The 21,831-nt window shown below is 47.2% G+C and overlaps 5 protein-coding genes across 6 annotated transcripts; 3 read left to right on the forward strand and 2 right to left on the reverse strand.

Moving 5' to 3' along the window:
• Positions 1-322: 322 nt before the first annotated feature.
• On the forward strand, positions 323-3,348 carry LOC133902871 (uncharacterized). Of its 2 annotated transcripts, none has more exons than XM_062344191.1 (7): positions 323-634; positions 1,027-1,115; positions 1,234-1,309; positions 1,901-1,950; positions 2,033-2,323; positions 2,449-2,487; positions 2,864-3,348. In XM_062344191.1, the coding sequence occupies exons 1-7, from the start codon at positions 493-495 to the stop codon at positions 3,047-3,049; spliced, it is 873 nt and encodes a 290-aa protein (XP_062200175.1). In that variant the 5' UTR covers positions 323-492; the 3' UTR covers positions 3,050-3,348. The 2 variants fall into 2 exon arrangements, with proteins under 2 accessions (XP_062200175.1, XP_062200176.1); XM_062344192.1 differs by having other exon boundaries at positions 2,033-2,257.
• Positions 3,349-3,970: 622 nt separating this feature from the next.
• On the forward strand, positions 3,971-9,943 carry LOC133903425 (uncharacterized). The gene is made up of 15 exons (XM_062344807.1): positions 3,971-4,513; positions 4,630-4,703; positions 5,245-6,219; positions 6,380-6,446; positions 6,534-6,596; positions 6,693-6,756; positions 6,847-6,940; positions 7,035-7,118; positions 7,204-7,293; positions 7,423-7,450; positions 8,284-8,763; positions 8,860-8,921; positions 8,995-9,104; positions 9,193-9,280; positions 9,372-9,943. The coding sequence occupies exons 1-15, from the start codon at positions 4,141-4,143 to the stop codon at positions 9,651-9,653; spliced, it is 2,934 nt and encodes a 977-aa protein (XP_062200791.1). The 5' UTR covers positions 3,971-4,140; the 3' UTR covers positions 9,654-9,943.
• A 701-nt stretch (positions 9,944-10,644) lies between these two features.
• Positions 10,645-13,404, forward strand: LOC133903426 (peptide methionine sulfoxide reductase A4, chloroplastic-like). Its single transcript, XM_062344808.1, has 2 exons — positions 10,645-11,459; positions 12,935-13,404. The coding sequence occupies exons 1-2, from the start codon at positions 10,938-10,940 to the stop codon at positions 13,184-13,186; spliced, it is 774 nt and encodes a 257-aa protein (XP_062200792.1). The 5' UTR covers positions 10,645-10,937; the 3' UTR covers positions 13,187-13,404.
• A 471-nt stretch (positions 13,405-13,875) lies between these two features.
• On the reverse strand, positions 13,876-16,246 carry LOC133903428 (nucleoside diphosphate kinase 1). Its single transcript, XM_062344810.1, has 4 exons — positions 15,785-16,246; positions 15,620-15,668; positions 15,131-15,362; positions 13,876-14,199 (listed from the first exon to the last, which is right to left on the reverse strand). Exons 1-4 carry the CDS (start codon positions 15,833-15,835, stop codon positions 14,082-14,084), a joined length of 450 nt encoding a protein of 149 aa, XP_062200794.1. The 5' UTR covers positions 15,836-16,246; the 3' UTR covers positions 13,876-14,081.
• Positions 16,247-17,183: 937 nt separating this feature from the next.
• On the reverse strand, positions 17,184-18,364 carry LOC133903427 (uncharacterized). The gene has a single exon (XM_062344809.1). It carries the CDS (start codon positions 18,104-18,106, stop codon positions 17,483-17,485), a length of 624 nt encoding a protein of 207 aa, XP_062200793.1. The 5' UTR covers positions 18,107-18,364; the 3' UTR covers positions 17,184-17,482.
• Between the last annotated feature and the right edge of the window lie 3,467 nt (positions 18,365-21,831).

The raw sequence follows: 21,831 nt of genomic DNA on the forward strand, positions 1-21,831 counted from the left end.
CATCAATAACTTCAAATAAAAAAAGCTACAAATTTATAGATATCATCAATAGCTACATTTTTTATATAAATATCGTCTCCATCCAACCCCTTAAAAAAAGTTATAAATTCTGAAAAATAAACTCGGATAGTTATCAGATGATCTTTAGATAATATCTAATTTTATTCTCGAACATCCGATATCTAATATGTAACTAACTCTCTATATTCAAATTCGATATCTGACACGAACTATACAAGATTTGATCCCATATCTAATATTTCTTTTGGATAACCGATTAGTATTAAAACGATTGAGCGGATCGGACGGATGAAAAAAACCGTTTCCGTTTTCACCCCTGCACCACTATCGATCCAGGGCCCGAGCATCGGCGTCGGGCGGCTTGCTGCTGGGTGCGAGCCCCGGCAGTCGCTGAGCGCGGGCGGCGGGCGTCGAGCGGGGGCAACCTCCCTCGCTTCCTATCCTGTCGCTGGCGGCCGACGCCCGACATCGATGGCGAGTCCTCGGGATCGGAGGCTTCCGCTGCCCTCGTTCCCGATGGAGAACCCCTTCAGCCTGAAGGTGCTGCAGGTCTTCACCGGCTTCGGCGTCGGCTGCGGCGTCGGGATCGGCGCCGGCCGCCCCATCTACCTAGGTGATTGACTCTCCATAGATTGGTTGTCATGCCGCTCTTAGGATAATCTGGGATGCGTATCGATCATGTCGATGGGTGCTTTGGTGGGTTTGGTATTTCGTCGAACAGTTGAGGCGTGCCATGGATTTAGGGCTCCGCGCACAGTGTGGCATTTCTTCGAACAGTTTGCGGCGTATGACTTGCAGTTGAGACATGATAGACTCCTAATTGTACTGATAATTGGGTATCTGGGAATACATGAAAAAGTAGTGTTAGAATGCTAATTCATGCTTGCTGACAGTGGCATTGCACACATCCATGCGATCTTGAGCGTGCTACTGTAGGAGAGTAATCGATTAATTTCATGGAAGGCTTATTATTTAACAAAAGTTGCCTTCTGCATTGATGGTCAGGTATGATACCTGGGCTTCAGCAAGTTATGAGTGCTACAAGAGGTGCCGCAGATGCTTTTTCTGGTGTCACGAGGCACGTTAATTCTGCTGTAAGACAATATTTAGCATTCTTCTGTGCCCATGAATATGTAAATACCCTTTAGTTAATTCGATCCTGTATCGTGCTTATCTGATTCTGCTACTTTCGTCCCTATGTTTCTGCTTTAGCTAAGGAAGTCCGGGTTAAGAAACATTGAAGCAGGCATTGGCTGTGGAGTTGGTATAGGCCATGGTTTTGGAATAGGTACATACTGCTATTATTTCAAAAGATTAACACTGTAAATTTCCTGTTGATGTTGTCCTTATAGAAATGAATCTTTGTCATCTTCAACTATGATGGCTTCTCTCCATTTCTGTTTCCTTTGCTTCTTTCCCTGTCAAGTAAGTGCAACTCTTAGTGTCTTATGCATGCCAGCATGTGGCCTTTCTCTTTAATTTTAGCTCTATTAAAACTTTTGTGGTGGCTATGCCAATTTTTTGTTATTGTTATTACATAGTGCTTCTTTTATTTATTCTTAATGTTTGGTTTGTATTTCTGTTCACTGCTGGCGTGGAGTTAACTCATCTAATACTTGGCCCCAAAGATCTTCCTTTAATACCATAAAGTGATAACAGAGGAGAGCCATTTTTCATTTGTAGCAGCACTCCCCCTAAGTTGTGTGCACGGGCATTTTTTAATTATTGCTACAGTGCTTTCAGCTGGTTTTTACCACACACTTACATTAATTGGAACTATTAGCGTATTTCTGAATTTTGTGGATTACCTTTTAAGCGCAAACTTGTGAGTTTGTTTTCTGTGAGCTGAAGCTAAACCAAGTGTCTCTTCGATTTTCAGGAATCGCCCTGAAGCCACAAGTACTTCACGGGATTCAGTCATCTGTTGGGGTACAGATCTGAACTTCAATTTACCCTATGTTTCTCTGATTTTTTTGGGTGTATGAACATAAAAAACCCAGTTTTTTTCTAGGAAGTTATATCTAAATTCACATCAAAGCTGAAGGATGCCCCCAGGGTGTCGTCCGTGTCAAATCTTACGGCTGGTTCTTTGTCTAGCAATCAACAAACTCGCAATGGTATGTCCATGGACCTAGAGGCTAAGACTGATGAAGTATCAAGAGTACAGCCTACTCATGGATTGCATGGCCATCACGGGGTGCAGCCAGAAGCATTGACTGGAAGTCGAACTGAAAAGGTCATTGCCAACTTTCTACAGAGTTCGCTGTTCCAGAATGATACAAAGATGGATTTCAAAGATGCAGTATGCACTAAAACTGTATCTGAACTGTGCTATTATGAGCTACAGCTATGTCTTTTGCTGCTCTTATGTTCAGATAATGCTATGTAACGGAAATTCTGAACACTTTTTCTCTATTCATTTTACAGTCTGGAAATTTACATGGCATGGATACTGTACTTCAATTGGTGAGTTCAGTTGCACTTATGCTCCTAATGCTTACCTCATAATCTTACTCTTGCCTGGTAGTTCCATCCTTGTTCTTGGTGCTAGATGGGTTTTACTCATGTCCACCCAATTTGGCCATCAAATGATGTGCTTCTAGTCTGTTTATCTAGTACAACAACAACAAAGCCTTTGTCCCAAGCAAGTTGGGGTAGGCTAGTAAAATACTGAAATTCTCTTTACATGTCAGAAGACTGTAAAAAATTGCTATGGTGGTTATTGTTGTATATCATACTGTGTTTAGGTAAGATTACAGGATAGTTCACCATTGATTGTCTTTCCTAGCTATGCAGACAAGTAGCTGACCACTATTCTGCTCTGTATTTCTTGCTTATCCAGGTACTGAAGCATCAAATGGTTATTGAAGAATTGCGAGAGGAAAATGAAAAGCTGCGTCAAATACTCGTGGAGGAACTTAAGGTTTCACCAGCCAAGTTACAAATAGCTAGTAAAAATGGAGTTAAGGCCTATTATCCATGCTCGGACTGCTTTGAATGTCGGCGGCGAAGTCGAAAAACAGGATAGTAGTTGCATTGCCTCTTTAGCATTTTAGCAAAGTTTGGTTACTTCTTCAATAGCCAACGATTTCACTAGAAAAGTACTAGTTTTCTCAATAGTATCCTCGACAAAGACCTGCAGATCTTGTTCTGCACATCTGGAACTTCTGGATAGCTTGTTCTGTTCATGTGGAACATGATCATCATCCAATTGATGCAGAACTTCTGTTCTGAACATACAAAGGACGTGATGTTTCTTTTTTTTTTTTACCCCTTTCCACTCAGATCTGCACTTTTGGAAAATTGTAACATTCTTACCTGTAAAACTGTAGTGTTTTGTTAGTTGTATCTGTTTGTATAGGCTGAACTGAGTTTTCTGTTTGTTTTATTGAATCTAAGACCGTACGTGCAGATGGCAGAGTTAAAATTACTGGGAAGTGTATTTAATTGCACGAGCAGATGCAGAGTGGTTGTAGAGTGAAGCTCGAATTGAGTTTCACTATCTAGGCATGATGTTGTATATTTGCAATAGTTGGGTCAGTCTGCAACAGTGGATGACTAAACAGTGTTTTTCTTCAAGATTTTATGTATCCGCTAGGCTAGTATGGAGATATGTGGAATTAAACACACCCTATGTTACTCGGTGAGTAATATCTGCAGGGGTTTAGCAGAAGACGAGGAGATTATCGGCAATTCAAAGACGTGTGGGTCCAACGAGTAAGCGTCCTGGGTAGTTCATATGCTGCCCTTGTGTGTACATTAGTTGTGTGGGACGTAGCAGTTACGACTCGGAAGGCAGGGGGGGGGGGCACCTGGGCGGGAAACGGCACGTGCTCGCAGCCTCGCACCGTGTTCAGATTTGCCGCCACGAAAACTCCACCCACGAACAAATTTTCCCGCCTCCCGTCGGCATCCGACCTGTTAAATTTGAAAACCCAGAGGACCAAATCGCAAAAACACCAGCCCCTCTTCGTGAACAGAAGAAGCGTGAGAGACCACCATTCGAGGCGAGGCGAGGCGAGGCGAATTCACATCTCCGCCGCTCAAACCCTACCGGAGATTCCAATCCATGCCTTGCGAGCACTAGCTTCGCAGATCCGAGCGCCTCTCTCCTCTCCAATGGCCTCCGACGCCGCCTCCGCCTCGGCGGAGATGGAGGTGGCCTGGCATTTCCTCACCGTGCTCGTCCGCCTCGGCCGCCCCGCCGCCGCCTCGAACCTCGCCGCCGCCGCGCCCTCCTACGTACCTCCGCGAGCCATCGAGCGGATGTGCTTCATACCTGGGTCGCCGCTGCGGCTCTCCGACGGCGGCCTCGTGACGGCCTCCGAGACGGCCGTCGCGGCGTTTCTGAGGTTCGTGGGGTGGGATGTCCCGGCGCCGAGGGTGAGTCTGAGGCCTTCCGAGGTGCCGATTCGGTATGAGCTCAAGCGGAAAGGGTCAGATGCGGGGTGCTTCGGAGCGAAGAGGCGCCGACTGCTGGCTCCGGACGCAGGTTGTTTCATTTTTCAGAGAAGACAGATTGTTATATTTGTATTTCTGCAATGTATGTATGCTGGTTCTGGAAGCCTATCAATGTTTCTAAGACAATTTTGGGACAATTTTGTGCAGATTTGGTGGAACACAGGGAGCGTCAGTTGCATCTGCTGGTTGCACAAGCATGTGCTCCGGCTGCTACCGGAGAGGTACCATGTCTTCCCAGTTGCTTCATGCTTGTCATTTCATTGCAGCATGTCCTGAATTTAGGAAATGGAAGATGCCATTCTAGCCCTCTTTGCTTTCATTTCCTTGTAGTTAGTTTGATTGGGCATTTGAAATCCATTTTTACCATTTAAAGTCCATTTGCACAAAATCTCTGGGATATTTGTCTGCTGCACATGAATAAGCTTTTCCATAGTGGTTACTAATATTCATCAGTTGATTGTCTCAATTTGGGAGTGGTGTAGTCCATCTATAGACAATTTCGCACTGTAAATGACAAGGGAGGTAGCTTGAAGTGAACTGTTGACCCCTCAATCTTCAAGGCATCATTTTCTTGCTTGGTTTTTGTTGACACTAGTTGTTGAGTTGGCTTCCAGAGTTCTAATGTTTTGATACTGATGGGGATATCACCTCTCAACAAGGATAGTGATGATTAAATTTCCATGCAGTTAAATTTCCATATCCATATAACAGTAACGTTAGCTTGTTCTTTCACATCCAACATTTTTGTCATACTTTACTCAGGTACATATGGAGGTTATGCGAGAGTTGCAAGATAGGCTTCCCACTCTCAGCACATTTATTGGTGAACCGTCCTTAGAATTTTCAACTGGGTTTACTCTGGTTCCCAGCATTGCTAAAATTACCATGCCTTGTCTTCAACCCAAAATTGACCAGTCTCTTAGAGGCAATGGTGGCTCAGTTCTTGGGAACATGGCATTAGCTCTAGTGCCAAGGCAGTTGTCAGACAGCCCTTGTTGTATCGATCTTCCTTCACCCGATGCTGAGAAGTCGAAAAATATTCATACATCACTTGATGATAAAATTAGTAGGATCGGTGAATCTGAACAAGTTTCATCCCACAACTGTAGAGTAGAGGATAGTGATGATCTAGAAAAAGAGTCCGTCCTCCTTCCCACGATCATTCATGCTGTTTTGGTTGGGGAAAAGAAAAATGGGGTTGAGGAGGATCTAAATCTTATTTGCAAAAAGCCTGGCAGTCCAATTAATTCCAATATGAAGGCAGTAGGTAATATAGAAACAGTTGATATGATCCCAAATGGAGCAGATGCTTTGCAATACAGCGGCCCAAATGCTGGTTATCATGGGACTGTCCCAACTTATGGTCAGGAAAATAATCCACTGGGTGCTAGTGCATGTGCAGAAGTTCACAAGAATGAGGCAACACACAATTTGTTTCAGCCTCCTACAGACACCAGAGCTGGATCTATAGTACCTCAAATGAACAGAAATGTTGAACCTGCAGCATTGCCACTAGAAGCTACAAAGTATGACTGTATTAACAAGAGGAAATTGAACATTATTGCTGAAAATAGAGAAAGCTCATATCTAAATCTTGGAGAACAGATTCGGAATGAAGTGGCTGTCAATATATCTAAGAATGGGCAGGATAGAAGGGTTGTGAAGCAAAAGGGGAAGAGCAAGAAAAATGGACCGCCTAAAGAAGATAAGGATCAACTTGCAGCAAAGGCTCAAAAGGTTAGTTTGTTTACATATGGTGACTTCATAATTCCTAACTATTCGCTTATTTCTACTTAGGCACAGTTATATGCATCATTGATGTCTTGCACCTTTCACCAGCCTTGTTTTCAAGATTTTTATTTATTGACTTTTTTTGTTCTGCTGCCATTGTTTTCAGGGCCATGTAGTGACAAAACCACTTCCAAGCTTCAAGGATTTTGTCATAGAAGAGGAGGAAGGGTCTGGTATGAATCCTATATATTTCTTTTGAAACTATCTTCTAGGGTTTTTCCCCCCTGAATGTTGACTAATATGTCATATTATTTACACAGGAGGTTACGGGACTGTTTATAGGGCTCGGAGGAAAATAGATGGACAAGTTTTTGCTATAAAATGTGTGCACCAAACCATTGGTCTTGATGGATTTGCTTATTTGTCTTTCTATAAAGGTTTCTGTGAGAGGAATTAACTCTGTATGTTTCTACTACCAGGTCCTCACCCGAATGCTCATTCACATCATGTTTACAATGAACTAAAGATGCTGGAGCGTTTTGGGTACTAATAAAACCCGCTCTTCTAAACTTTAAGAGTTGTTCTTGTTCTCCACAGTAACCTTAATGCAATTACCTTTTTTTTCTGTTGCAGGGGCAAAAACTTTGTGATTAAATATGAATGCTCTTTTAGAAGTGGTGACCTAGAGTGTTTTGTTCTAGAACATGTTGAGCATGACAGACCAGAGGTTTAGTGTTTTCTACTGGCTCAGAAGCTATTTGTCCTTCTATCGACTATCCATATTTATTCATCTTTTGTTAAGTATTTCCTTTATCTTCCAGATTCTGAAAAAGGAAATAGGCATGCTTGAGTTGCAGTCGTATGGGTACTGTATGTTCAGAGCTCTTGCAAGCTTACATAAACAGGTCCGCTTAACTGCATGTTACCTTGATCAACTGTTGATTCATGTCGTGTCTGCTAATCCTGGTTATCTGATACTCCTGTCTCCAGGGCATAGTGCATAGAGATGTCAAACCTGGAAACTTTCTCTTCTCTCGCAAACTGATGAAGGGGTATCTTATTGACTTCAACTTGGCAAATGTTAGTGTGTGTACTACTGTACTGTTCTTCTGACTTTGTGCTTACCTTTGATGATTATTTCCTGTATTATTAGATGCTAACTGAGTCTGAAATTCTGCCATTATGTGTTTTTCCTGAATTTGGATGCAGGATCTCCACCAGAAGTTCTTGAAAAACTGTAAGTTCACTTCCTAATTTTGAATTATTAATTGTTGATTTTATGGTGACTTATGCTCAGTGTTTGCTGTCAGAATAATTTCGTGTCCCAGTTTTGGACTCTATGCACTGTATACAGTTCATAATATTTCCATGCTGCTACTCTGTCCTAGAAAAAAAATCACTTTGGAACGTTTTATCATTGTTTGGCATAAAAAAGGATCAAGTAGAATTCAAATGTATCAAATAGTTCATTCCAAGAGCTGGACCTATTAGATCTGATCATTCTTGTCCAAAAAGCATTATCCTGGTGAAAATCCTGATAAGGCATTGATTTTGATAGCGGAGGAAATCACGCCTGATTGAGATATATATCTGGTGATAACACAGGTTACATATATAGGCCAACAACCGATGCTATCCTCCTCAAGATTTATGGAAACAGGATCAAGGGAAGGCACGGTTGGAGGCCAAGCGTGATCTCCGCATGCAGGCCAACAGAAGGCAGCGCATGCAGGCCCTAGGCTAACTAATCAAGGGTTGCTAACAGATTTCATTAGCTTGAGTGACTACATGCTACGCATAAGATATCTGAGTGATAGGTGTCATGAAAACTTTCGCTCCGTGCTACATTTTGCTAATCCTTGGTATAATGATTATGAACTAATGAAATGTTTCAACAATGTAAATGCGCTGTAGTTGTTAATGGTCAGTGTCTGATTCATTGGAAGTTTCTTCTTCTTAACAGAAAGCCAGACTGATTATTGAATGAATTTGAACTTTCAAATTACCGCATATCTATTCTTTTGTCTTGTGCATAACTGATGCAGATTGAATTTTTGGTTTATTGATTAGGTAAATCTGAGACAATTTCATGTGGGAAGGATACCGTATCTCAAACTTCATCAACTTTTGCCCCGGTAGTTCATGCCGAAGAAGCAGCTGCTGATTCAAAGCAACCTCTTCCTTCCAAGAGGAAAAGATCCAATAGAAGCCCAGTCGGTGGCACACCTAAGATTGACAATAAAAATAGGCATGGTAGCCAAGCCGCTGATGTATCTGGTGTAACCTCCGCCAAGGATCCTACAAGCACAAAAACATCATTAGACAGGTTGAAGCAGCCAATGCCTTACAAAGGGCGAAAGGAATTAATGAACTTCTTGCATGAAGCAATGCAAAGTCCCAACAAAAATACTTTGCCTGCTCCAGTTTCCCAAAGGAAGAGGGTCGCTGCTCCTTTTGGTAGTGTGGATCGAAAGCTCTTTACACTGACTCCAATGCCCCTGCGTTCTGGTGGTAGTGCTGTTGCTGGTTCTGGCATGTTTAACAACAAAGGTGGGTTTTCCCAGTAACTGGTATTGCACCTTATGTCTTATTATTCAACTGAATGTCCTTAGATATTAGAATGATCTAACGAATTGGTAGTTGCAGGACATGGGAAACATCGAAGAGAAGGTCCATGTGTTGGAACTAAAGGATTCCGAGCTCCAGAGGTTTGATTATGTTTTCAGTTGTGATTATTTCATCCTTGTAGTGCCATATACTGAAGTTATGTATTTGCTATAGGTTCTTTTTAGGTCTTTCCACCAGGGTTGTAAAGTTGATGTCTGGTCAGCTGGGGTGACACTCCTGTACCTGATAATTGGCAGAACACCTTTTGGAGGAGATCCTGAACAGTGAGTTAACTTATACATTTACGGAGTAGTGTATCCTCAGATCCTCGCTCAATAATGTTGCTAAATTGTTGCATTTGTTCAACGAAAGGAACATCAAGGAAATAGCGAAGCTGAGAGGCAGTGAAGAACTGTGGGAAGTAGCGAAATTGCACAACTGCGAATCTTCCTACCCTTCGGTAAGTGAACTCTCAAGTGCGACACAACGACACCCCTTGACCATCTTGCTGAATCAGTTAATCTTAAAATAGCATTCCTCTTCGTTCTCAGGATCTCCTTGACATCAAGTTGTTGCACTCGGTGGATCTCCGGGAGTGGTGTGCAGCCAATACGCGCAGGCCGGAGTTCCTCAAGATGATACCTGACTCGCTGTTTGATCTTGTGGACAAGTGCTTGGCCGTTAACCCTAGGTGCAGGCTCACATCAGAGGATGCGCTTATGCATGAGTTCTTTTCTCCATACCGTGAAAGCCTCAGGAAGCGAAGGATGCTTAGAAGGTCAGCTGTTTCTGATGCTGCATGTTCTTCACACCAAAACACAGGAAGCTTATAGCAAAACAATCATAGCGCTCGTTCCGCCGTACAGACTTTGCTTTAACATCTGTAAGCTGATTGTCACTCGCTAGCTAATAACAGGCAAGTCAATAGCCTAACTTTTCTCGCCTGATGTAAATAAATGCGATGCTGAAGATGTACTAATCCCCTGTGCTGCCAGTGTTGTATTCGAGTTGGACTCATGTACGGCGAGTATGTGATGTGTAACAAAATTTTGTCAAGTATACTTGTCTCTGGAACCCATAGTTTTGCTTCATGAAATGTTAATCACTCCACTGCTTTCGCCATCCGTGGCGTATATTTTGTGTGTATCACAAGATCTACGTGTTCCATCGTTTGATCATACAAAAGCTATGCTCCAGTTGGATGCATCAGTCGACATCATATATCCGCGTATTTTCCACGAGGCCATCTCGGTGCAATTACACCGTCTATTTCGTCCTTACGTGTCCCCGAAGGCTACATCGCCCGCCGCGATCCGCATCACATAATCCTCTCATCCTATCCAAGAAATTTCTACGCCCAAGTAAAACTACTTGTCTTATCCAGAGCCACCAATAAAAGCTCTTCCTCTTCTGTAGTTATTTCTCTTCTATACCCAAAAATTGAATGGAGGCTTTGGTGCAGGACAAAGCAAATACCACCAAGCACCTGTTGAGTAAATCAATGGTTTCGCCGGCTTCATTGTAGACGCATTCAGCAACTTCCAAGTTCTCAAATCCAGAGACCTCTGTTCTGTCATACCTTTTATCGGAACAAGAGATTTTGGTTGCAATTATCTACAAAAATGCAAACTTTGCATAATCTTTCTGAAATTTCTTGGTTCCAAACAGGTGAGGATGAGGGGCAAGCACAGCTTGAACAGTTTGGTATACGAGAAATTCTATCATTTCAATAAAAATAAACTTGTTCTTTTCTATCTTAGGACGCGTTTGGTAGCCTCGCCGTCCCTGGCGCAGCAAGGAATCGTAAGTGCGTATCCTTGCCCACTGTCTCGGTGCTTGTGCTCATCTCGCCAGCATGAGGGAGACAAATTCGCTCTCTGAGGCAGGCAAGACTAAGCCAACCGAGTACACCCTTAACGAATGACACACGAAGGGGTTCGCCATGTGTTCGTGAAAAAAACGAACTTTTCCTGTGAAATTTGTGGAAAATTCTCCGAAATTGTTGCGAAAACCGAACAAGGCAAGCGAGGCAAGGGATGGGATTGACGGTGAGGCACCTGAGCTGACCTGAGCAAGGGATTAGGAAAAGGGAAGCAAAACATCGCTCGCCTCGCCCGATGCCTCCGCTCCTCACCTTACCTGCCTCCTCCCCTCTCCTCCTCGCCTCTCGCCTCGGCGCCCTCCGCCCCGGAGGACCACGACACCACCACCGCTCCGCCGCTGTCCGCTTCCTCGCGCCGCGCAGGAAGACCCGACCAGACCCGGGCCCGGCGATGAGCTGGCTGGGGAAGCTGGGCCTGGGCGGGCTGGGCGGCAGCCCGCGCGCGTCGGAGGCTTCGGCGGCGCTGGCGCAGGGGCCCGACGAGGACCAGCCGGCGCCGGGGAACGAGTTCGCGCAGTTCGGGGCCGGCTGCTTCTGGGGCGTGGAGCTCGCGTTCCAGCGAGTCCCCGGGGTGACGCGCACCGAGTCGGGCTACAGCCAGGGCAACCTCCACGACCCGGCCTACGAGGACGTCTGCACCGGCGCCACCAGCCACAACGAGGTCGTCCGGGTGCAGTACGACCCCGCCGCCTGCAAGTACGACGACCTCCTCGACGTTTTCTGGGCACGCCACGACCCCACCACCCCCAACCGTCAGGTCAGTAGCCCTCCGCCGCCGAATTTGAGTCGGAGTTGGGGTAGCTTTATGCGATTTCGTGGTGGGTTTGTGGGGAATTGCTGAATTAGGCTGCTCTTCGCGCGCTTTGATTCGAGTAGTTGTTGCTTAGGTTCGAGGCTGCCGCTAGAACAGATAGATTCTGCTGCAAACTGAAGGCGAGAAAGAAAAAAAGATTCGAACTCTCGCGGGAAACCCCATGTACTTAACTTAGCAGGCAGACGCCTTAACCACTCCGCCAAATCGACGCTTTTGGTTGCCATGGCGTCTGCTGCGCACAGGAAGAACAGGGATAGCGCCTGTTGCGAAAGCTCAGTAGTGCATATTTGGTGTCTTTGGTGCAAAACGCCTGCTACAATTCTGATCCTGGTTGTGTAGCACTAGAACTAATATTACCATGGTTGATTGCTGTGGATGGGTACAGTACTTGGCCGTTGGCAGTGTTTCCTGCTCTGACTTCACCGGTGAAATCAGAAGCGAACAGTGATTCGCGGGAGCGAACAGTAGCCTATTGACGAACACGGTAGCAACGGCGTTCCAGAGATTTTACGGCACACAAAATACTGTAGCATCAAATCCTACCTATCCATTAGTAGCCAATTGGGTTTCTAACATTTTCTAGGCTTTTCTCTCAGTGTATGCTAGGCTGACCTTTTGGGGCTTGAGGCTCTTGTACAGTTTGTTATTTTTTAGCTTTGTTTTGTTCTTGTTTTGTTTTTGTTTCCTGTACGGTTTTCTTTGCTGGTTTTAATATAATTCTGTAGTAGGGGCCTCCCTACTGCATTCCTTTAAAAAAAATCCTACCTATCCATTATCCAATGGCTCACGGTGGAATGAAGTCACCACTCACTCCATCGTGAAGTCAGAGGATCCCATTCTGTAGGAGGGATTGCCATTGGCCTGTAATAGTTGATTGCAAATTTGCAGCAACCCATATAGAATTTGAGCAAATGGCGTAGCACCAAATGGTATCCTATACCCCCTTGAACCTCAGCTGTCAGTACTAACTTGGTACCAAAACCTCTAGTCCTGTGTTAAGCTAATGAGTGTTTTGTTGTCAAGCTTGAGCTGCAGTGCCTACTTCTGATGTAGCCTGCAGTGCCTACTTCTGATGTAGCTCTCCAAAAGTTTTGATCAACTATAACGTAACAAAACATCGGTTCACTATATAGGTTGATGCCGGTGCTAACTAACATTTCATCCAATTTCTGAATGGATTTAAATCCCCAAAGGCTGTTCAAACTAGCTCGTAGCTTCTAACCAGATAAGCTTTTCAATCTCTTGCGTGCTCGCTTACTTGAATCTCTGTACAACGAAATATTATTTGAATCCGACAATTCAACTTGTGTCTGTACAACTTGATGAACTTTCAAATCACCTATTTCTTTCGGGCATTCGTCTTTTTTTAGACAATTTCGGGCATTTCTGATGTGCACATTCTCTACACTTGCGTGCAGGGCAACGACGTTGGGACGCAGTACAGGTCAGGGATCTACTACTACACCCCGGAGCAGGAGAAGGCGGTGAGAGAATCCCTGGAGAAGCAGCAGAAGCTTCTGAACCGGACGATCGTCACCGAAATCCTCCCGGCGAAGAGGTTCTACAGGGCAGAGGAGTACCACCAGCAATACCTTGCAAAGGGCGGCCGCTTCGGCTTCAGGCAGTCGGCAGAGAAGGGTTGCAACGACCCCATCCGTTGCTACGGCTGAACTTCATGTAGCGCCTGAATAAGGATATGGAAGAGCCAAATTTTACTAGAACTGTTTTACTAGCTTCGTTTTGTGATTTCAATTCAACAGCTGCAAGAGATGAGCTATGCCATGATAATTGGAGATGATTTGTGTACAAACCACCTTACCTTTCTTGGGAACATACTATAGTCCATCTGAGTGCATAGAAGCACAAACAAGCATGACGATTGCTCCTATGCCTCATCTACAAGAATAATTTGCAATTTGCCCTCAAAGTTCACTTTGCACATTCGAGCAATTCTACTTCGACGATTTGAACACTCTGCATACATTTTCATCTAAAAGCCTAATTTGCAATTTGCCCTAATTTTTTTTCCCACTGTGCACCATTGCTCTTACTTTGAGCAATTCTACTCCGACAATTTCAACACTTTGAATTATCTTTTTTTAATTATCTAATGGGCAGCTGTCTTTTGCTTGAATTATAACTGAGGTACCCTTCCGTCACAAAGTAGATTGCAAACCACCCTTCATATAAATCATGTAACACATAAAGAACCTTTGAGAGACAGATTGTCTAACCAGCCACTAACAACGCTGAGGTAACTAAGGATTAGTCATTTCAACTTCACCGTGAGGCAGCTCAAACTTTCCACCCGAAACAAAGCCGATTAGGCAACCAAAGAAATAATTTGACAAAGCACATATAAAGGTAACAGCATATGAAATATCATAAGCAAAAGGGCATGCATACATAACATGCAAGCCAAGGAAGAAAACTTCAGTTAACACAAATAAGGTTCTGAATACTGATATCAATTTTATCATCGAACTCTAAATAGAGCAGCTAACAGTATGACTTCTGCCATGGATTCTCAAGCTCTCAAGGTTCGAAGTGACAAGCTATTGCAGCTTAGTTCTCATAGATCCAGGGGTGCTGGCTGCTCTGCCAATCAGCGAGGCCCTCAGGGAACCACAGGGCAATCTCCTTTCTGGCATTCTCAACTGAGTCACTTCCATGAATGACATTCCTGAATGTCACAAATCATCTTGTGAGTTTGGAACATAGCAAAATCAGAAATCACAAAGTATAAGAGTACTGAAATGCATGATACAGCGAAGTGCATTATCTGAGAATATGCCAATATAAAACATAAACACACAATACATAATTGCCAATGTTTGCCAAAGTATAAAATGACAGGTGAACTATGCTATCATCTTGTCCAACCCTCGCCCTTGTGAACAACTCAACAAGAATCAGATACCGGTCCCCATTACTGTCTCCTCAAGCTAGGGCATAAAGTGTTAAATGGAACACTAAAACATGGGTACCATAAAGCGCACTTAAGAAAGTAACTCCAATGGATCAACTGATGTCTAGAAGTTGTTCTAGCAGATCTTGTGACCATGTGTCACATGCGTTGTCCCACAAAGGACACATGAGTTGAATAGAGTGGAGGGCATAATGCAAACATAAAGACTGATTGAAGTGCGGTAGGGGTGGCATTATGAGATGTGTGGGACATCAGAGTACTGTCTACGAGTGCAGAGAGTACACATAAAATCCACTTCAGATGCTTTCATTGTGCCTAGCTAGAGAAATCACTGATGAAGTGGGAACCCACCAAGCCCTCCCAACACACCTGTATGCAGAACCCCCAATATCTAATTTAACTACATAGAACAAACAAATTGTAACAGCATGTATCCTTCTGGCCAATTTCATTAGTAGCTAGATCAACTTAGTCATTTCGATTCAACCATCTTATCATGATGCTAAACATGCAACATTGCAGTGAAGGATCCAAGGGCGACTACAAAATACATTATTATGTGGTACTTCCTACTGGATTAATGGGATTTTCACAGCCACAAGTAACACGTACACGAACACAGTATAAACAACTAAGTATAATCAATGGACAACAGTGACCAGCAAGTTCCAGATTGAAATCTGACCTGCCAATGTCCACAGCAAAGTCACCACGGATGGTGCCAGGCTCAGAAGCCAGGGGGTTGGTGGCGCCGATGATCTTGCGGCCAGTTTCGACAACCTTCTTGCCCTCCCAGACCATGGCGACCACGGGGCCCGAGATGATGTACTCCACGAGGCCCTGGAAGAAGGGCTTCGAAGACAGATCGGCGTAGTGCTTCTCGGCGAAGGACTTCTCCACGTTCACAAGCTTCATGGCTGCATGTTTAGTTCGCGAACCAGCAAGGAATCATCACTAACGAATCATCAGATTAAAGAAAACTTAGTTGTTGTGCACCAAAAACTGATGTTTAGCAACACATTTAGGTAACTTGACGACTAATTTGACGCCACACAGTTCAATTTCCGTCCAAAGCTCCAACTTCAGCTACAAGTTCCAATTTTTTACTCGAAGAAATTATCGGCAATTTCAAAGTCGAATGCAAGCTTAAATCAAAACATGGCCACAAGATTACCCTTGAGGTAGAAGCCCTTCTTCTCGAAGCGGCTGATGACCTCACCAATCTGAGCAAAAACAGAGAAAAGTTAGCACTAGAGGTACCAAACCGAAGCACCAAGCGCACAACACCAAATCGAAGAGAATCAATGGAAGTGAAAAAGGAGTAAGTGGCAATGCTTACGAGGCCCCTCTGGACACCGTCGGGCTTGATCATGATGTAGGTCTGCTCCATCCCTGTAATTGCAAGAGACGGTTTGCTTGCTTGTTTGTTTCCGAGTCGGCGGCGTAGGAAGGAACCCTAGGCGAGGGTTCTCTCTCATATATAGCCAGGGTCCCGGCCAGACCAGGCTTCTCGGCAGCAGCGCGCGCCCGACCCACCGAGTTCGCGGGATTTGTGGGCCGTGGCAAAGTAGCCGCCGTATCGGGTGATGGGCTTCCAGTTCAGGCTTTGGGTACGACGTTCATGGGCTGCTGGTGGATCTCCCTCTGAAATCCGGAGGCCGTCAAGGAGAAGCAGAAGCTTGTTACTCCGGTGGCGATGCAGCGAAGTTACGAAGATCTTCTTTCTCCTCCACCATCTTATCTCTCCACTTCTTCTACTCTTGCAAAAAAATGGAGGAGCTTGGGGGGCTACAGGGAGTGGCAGCCGATTGTGTCACGGTCCCGCCGCGCCGCCGCCGCCGCCGCCGCAGCAGCAGCCTGGTTCCTTCGCCTCAGTACCTCGCCAATCCTCTCGGTTTGAGTGAGATTCACGGTCGCAGCAGCCCGAAGTAGTAGAAGAAGAAGACGAGAAAAAAACGAGGAGTTTCAGATTGCTGGGCATGACCTGCAGCCAATGGCGGACCAGGGATTCCAGTGGACTGGATGCAGGCTGAGCTTTGCCTAAAATTTAACCGGTCCAAATCACAAATTTCTTTATAGTCTATATAGAGTATAGAGACGGGACCGAGCGGGTGCCCAGGGTCGCCGGGCCCTGGGTCCACCACTGCCTGCAGCATGTGATGTCTGATGGAGCATCAGGCCTGCGATTGCTCTATTTACGGTGCAAATGCCACTGATTTGTATTGTCTTTCTTTGCCCTGATGTTGCCTAGAGGCTAGAGCAAGCAACTTCTTTAACTTGCATGCAACCTTACTGGCAAAGTATATACTCCTACTGGTACTGTCTAGAGAGTGTGTTCTAGAAGAAACAAAACTACAAAAGTAGCAGTGAGACAGACGGCAGACAGGGTTCCAGCCGAAGGAAAAGAGCACTTGCAAGTTGCACCTGAAGCAGGTTGGTTGGCTGGTTAGGTGCACACGCATGGTTGGAGGAGGGAGGTGCACTTCTTCCTCACCCGGACCCCCGCTTGTCTCCCAGACTCTCCAATAATACAGCAAAATTCCAAGATCTGCGGAATCAATCAGCACTGGCTCTGGCTGCCGTGTATCCTCAATTTATCCATGACTTACAGCCCAATGGAATGCCCCCATGCTTAGCACATTTGCACCTCACCTGGCCGTGTTTCTTGCAAATCTTGCAAGATAGAATGTGTTTGATCAAATGGAGCAGCACCTGGAACAAGTGGCAGCACTAGAATGTATCAATAGCCAATGGGGTGTGCTTTTTCAAGCCTTTTCTTGCAAATGTATTCGATCGAAGATTAGTCAGTACTCGAGGAATATGAGTATATGACTTCACAATGAGTCTCCTTGATCCTAATTCACTGTCACAGTTACTACTACATTCTAATTGAATTGCTCCAAAAAATTCCTAGGCTCACAGTATGAATCAAGAAGCAGGCAGACAGGTTTGACCAATAATTGTTCCTATATTCCAAGACAATCGGACCAGTAATGTGCGAAATGTATGATTGTTACTAGCTCGTCGTAAAATCTTGTCACTTGGGCGATCTTGGTGCCGCCGCCATGGACCGCCGCGTGGGCCCTGCCTCGACGTCGCCGTCCTCCTTCTTCTCCACGACCGCCGGTGTCTCCTCCTCCTTGCCGTTCTCCGCCGCGTCCGGCGAGGGCCCCTCGAGGTCGTGCCGGACGCGGAAGGACGCGTGGAGCACGATGACGGGCACGCCAGCGGCGAGCGCGGCGAGGAGGTTGGCGAAGGCGCCCGCGGCGGTGATGTCGGCGAGCACGAGCGCGACGAAGACGGCGGCGACGAGGCGGCGGTCTAGGAGCCTGCGGAGCAGGGTCGAGTTGGGGAACGCCCTGAGGAGGCCCCCGTAGACGAGGAGGCCCTTGGACGCCGCCATGAGGAAGAGCACGGACGCCCGGTGCCGCGGTGCGAGGAGCGCCAGCAGGAGCGCCCACTGCAGCGCGGCGTAGTGGAACCGGAAGGTGCGGAGGTTCCGCACGGCGCGCACCGCCGCGGCCTCCGCGTCGGCGGCCGGCCCGAACGCCGAGGGCCGCGGCGCGAACCGCGCCAGCGCGCGCCGGAAGCCCCTGGCGCCCGCGCACGCCCTGTCGACCGCCGCCGCCACCGCACGCCGGATCGCGCCAGCTGCAGCCATGGCCCGGCCGGCGAGATCTGCTGCGCCCTGCTTGATAAATTACTCGGTATATGCGACCTCGATCCGGCGCTTGTTTCGGATGCGATCCTTGGACGCAAGGTTGGGTTGGGTCAAGCAAGCAAGGGATGGAGACGCGTTTCTTTAACGGGTTCGCAGCAGGCTGCCTGCCGAGCGCCGGCGTCTAGGAAAAAAAGCACTTGGCGTGTGTTGGCAGAAACCGTGACTTTTCCACTTGGTTCCCGTTGATTTCGTTGGGTTTTTGGGGGGACCCTGCCATGCCGTACCTTGCCCTCTGGGAGTGTTGGTGTTTCTGGGGGTCGCCGAACCCACATGCTGCACTGGTTCCGTTCTTCCAGATGTTCCGCAGAGGCTGTTTCTTTCGATTACAACCTGACGCACACATGGATACATCACTACTCACTCACACCACTAGAGCTGATCAACTAGATTGTATCTATTGGGTCGGACCTGGTACTCACAGGCGGAGCTTGGCCCAAAACTCAGCAGGGGCCACCAGCAGGAACAAATTCTGGGTTGCATCCATTTCAATGGTGAATTGAGGTTTTTTTTATTGGACCAGGAGGGCCACGACCGGGCCTGGCCTCAATGAAGCTCCACCTCTACGTGGTACTATAGGCATGGCACGACCCGAGGGCTAGGCGGGCCAGGTCGGGTCGTGTCTGTGCCAACGTCACAACACGTCATGTCAGCATGACTAGGCTAAAAGTCGGCCCGCCGTGCCTCCGTCACCCCTGTGTCCTGCCACTCAACAAGGCATGGGTCAGTAGGGCGCAACCCGTTTAGTTAGGCGGACCTATCGAGCCGGCCTGTCAGACTCAGTTGGCCAGCTCTGCACACCCCACACACACCTACGAGTGTGCTCCTATCACATGCCTATAGATAATACTGTTGAAAGTACTCGCGTGTACATAAATAGTGGGTACCTGTCGGTGACACAAGAACCAGGGATCCTCAAGTCTCGAGGCCAGAACAACAGAGTGCCACGTAGCGTCCTCCGGCGGGATCATCTCTGCAAGGTACGAGAAGACTAAGTCCCGGGAGAGGGTACTCGGGGCCATGAACAGTGGTCCCTAATTACCCGAGTCCCCCGATGACCCGAGAAGACCAAGTGCCGGGAAGAGAGTGCTCGGGGACTGCGAACAGTGACCCTCGAGCACTCCAGTCCCTCGACGACAAGACAAGCTGAGTACCGGGAAGAGGGAGCTCGGGGCCGCGAGCAGTGGCCCCCGAGCACCCGAGGACCCAAAGGAAGTCAGTTCCGGGAGAGAGTGCTTGGGGCCGTGAACAGTGCCCCCCCCAGCACTCAGTTCCCCGAGGACCCGAACACCCAGCTCCGAGAGAGAGTGCTCGGGGCTGTGAACAGTGGCCCCCTGAGCACTCGGTTCCCCGAGGACCAAGAAAAAACATATCCAGGAGAGTGGGCTCAGGGCTGTGAACAGTGGCCCCCCGAGCACTCGGTTCCCCGAGGGCCTAAAAAGTCCTTCGCCGGTGGCCCCCACAGAGGTCCAGCGGTGAGGTGTCAACCAGTGAAAGACCCGATGCTGCATTTAAGAGGGTGCGTGACCTGTCACCTCCAACTGCTCCTCCACGCTTGCTGTCAGTCCCTACCACTGTCTGGCAGGGAGCCGTGGGGACATTTAATACATGGGTCCCATCGCGGGACATCCGGCGTGCCTCGGGATAACATCATGAAGCCCAAGGCGCCCCGACTGCCGCCCTGCTGTGTCAGACTCGCTCTGACCGAGCGGGCACGCCGGGCTGCTCGATAGCTGTCCGGTGGACCCTCCCCGTAGCGCCCGTTGAAGGACGGCATGATGACGAACAAGACCGGACGGGGCGCGTTTTCAACCCTCTCCGTCACCTCGCGCAGTAGCATATGATAGTTGCTTTCCATTTTATGGCGCCTTGGAACTCGCGCTCTTCCTTTTTGGGCACGCTACCGTCCCGGCGGGTATTTAAGGCGGGACGGGCTCCCCGGAGAGGACAAGTAAGTTGAAGCTAGGCAAGACAGAGGTTCAGTACAAGCACAGAAGCTCAGACCGCTGAAGAACAAGGAGCCTGAAGCTCTAGACTAGACAAATATTCTTGTAACTCAGTAGAACCTCAGAGAGATATTCTCAGAGCATTTATAGCATACACACCGGAGTATGGTGTTACGCTCAATGCGACCCGAACCTGTCTAAAAACCTCCTGAGCATTTACTCCTTTCTGCATCCGATCCTTCAATTCCACCTGCATCGCATTCACGTCCATTTATTTCACTCGCAAAACAGATTCAAAATCATTCCCCGGCCGAATCTCAAAGGGGGTCCCTCCGGATCTCTGCTTGAGGAGTTCACCCTCCGACAGTACCAGAATTTAAACTTTGATAGGTGGAGTCATACCCTCGCATCTCCACCACCATATCAAGAAATGGTTCCCGACAGAGGATGTTACACCAATCGGTGCTCTACAACATTACCGTCTGCTGGCTCAAGCTTCGTCGCTTCATGCCATTACCGTTGGGCGTCCCAACATGTAAGGTTGTGCTAGGCAGTCGGCAATGATGTGTACATGTGAGAGCATAAGACCATCTCCAACCATTTCTTTTTATTTTATTCTCTTCTCAGCTCAAAATCTCTTTTCGGAGGGATTCTCTTCTCAGACTCGATCCTTTCAGATTCCTATACTCTAATAGTATTTTCTTTCCCATTCCATTCCCAACAGTTTAATAAATATTCATTTCTTCATATCTCTAGAATTTTCTGAATACTAAAATACCCTAAATACTTTTGTTACTCAGATCTGCTTAGTTCTTCTCTTCTCTGAATCTATGGGCCCAGGTCCACGGTGACACAGTCAAAATGGGCGACCCGATCAAAATCGATAGAGGGTGAGGGGATCGACTCATTGACTAACAGTTGACCAATCGGCGATGGCGAACAACGATGAATCCTGGCCTGGGGGTGGTACCACTAGAACCAGCGCGCGACGGTGAACCCATATGGCGAAGGGGAGAGGGAGGGGAAGGGCCAAAGAGCTTCAATGAAGCATGGCGGTGTTCACCCAATGCTTCGAGTGCCTGTTCGGTTCATCGCTGCCAGCTGACGGCGTGCGCACGATCCAAAGGAATTGGTGCCCGGACTTGTCGAGGCCATCGCCGATCTCTTTTAGTTGCTTTGACAGGGTTCAGATATAATTGGTAACTTCGTAGTTATTGTACGATTCAATTTGAATCGTATTTATAAACCAAACAGGTACTAATTAAACTAAAATTAAAAATTAAAAATTTAATAAAATTTAACCGGTTTCTATCGAATTTTACCAAATTACCGTACGATTATCACGGTTACAGCCACCGAGCGATTTTAAGAGGTAAAACGTATTTGTAAACCTCGGCTCCGCCCTTGCTCCTGAAGCTGAGGAACACGACGCTGCACTCTGGCTACACGTCGAGCCACGCAAGGCACAAGTGCCTCTCCGCGTTGCCCTGACCCGTCGCGCCCTCGCGGACCAACGGCCCGACGCAATAGGGTGGCGGCAGCGCACGGCCGGGAGCGCTGCGCCGCGCGGCTCTCCAACAACTCGAACGTGTGCTCGAGCAGGCCCCTGATGAGATGCGACGACGGCACCGGCGGGACGCCGAGGAACTCGAGCGGCGCGTCCCCCAGCATACTCTTGCCGATACGAGATCTCGATTGACTAGATCCTCAAAGTAAAATTTC

The sequence above is a fragment of the Phragmites australis genome, chromosome 21, assembly GCF_958298935.1.
Source record: "Phragmites australis chromosome 21, lpPhrAust1.1, whole genome shotgun sequence".
In the NCBI taxonomy this organism is placed as follows: Eukaryota; Viridiplantae; Streptophyta; class Magnoliopsida; order Poales; family Poaceae; genus Phragmites; species Phragmites australis.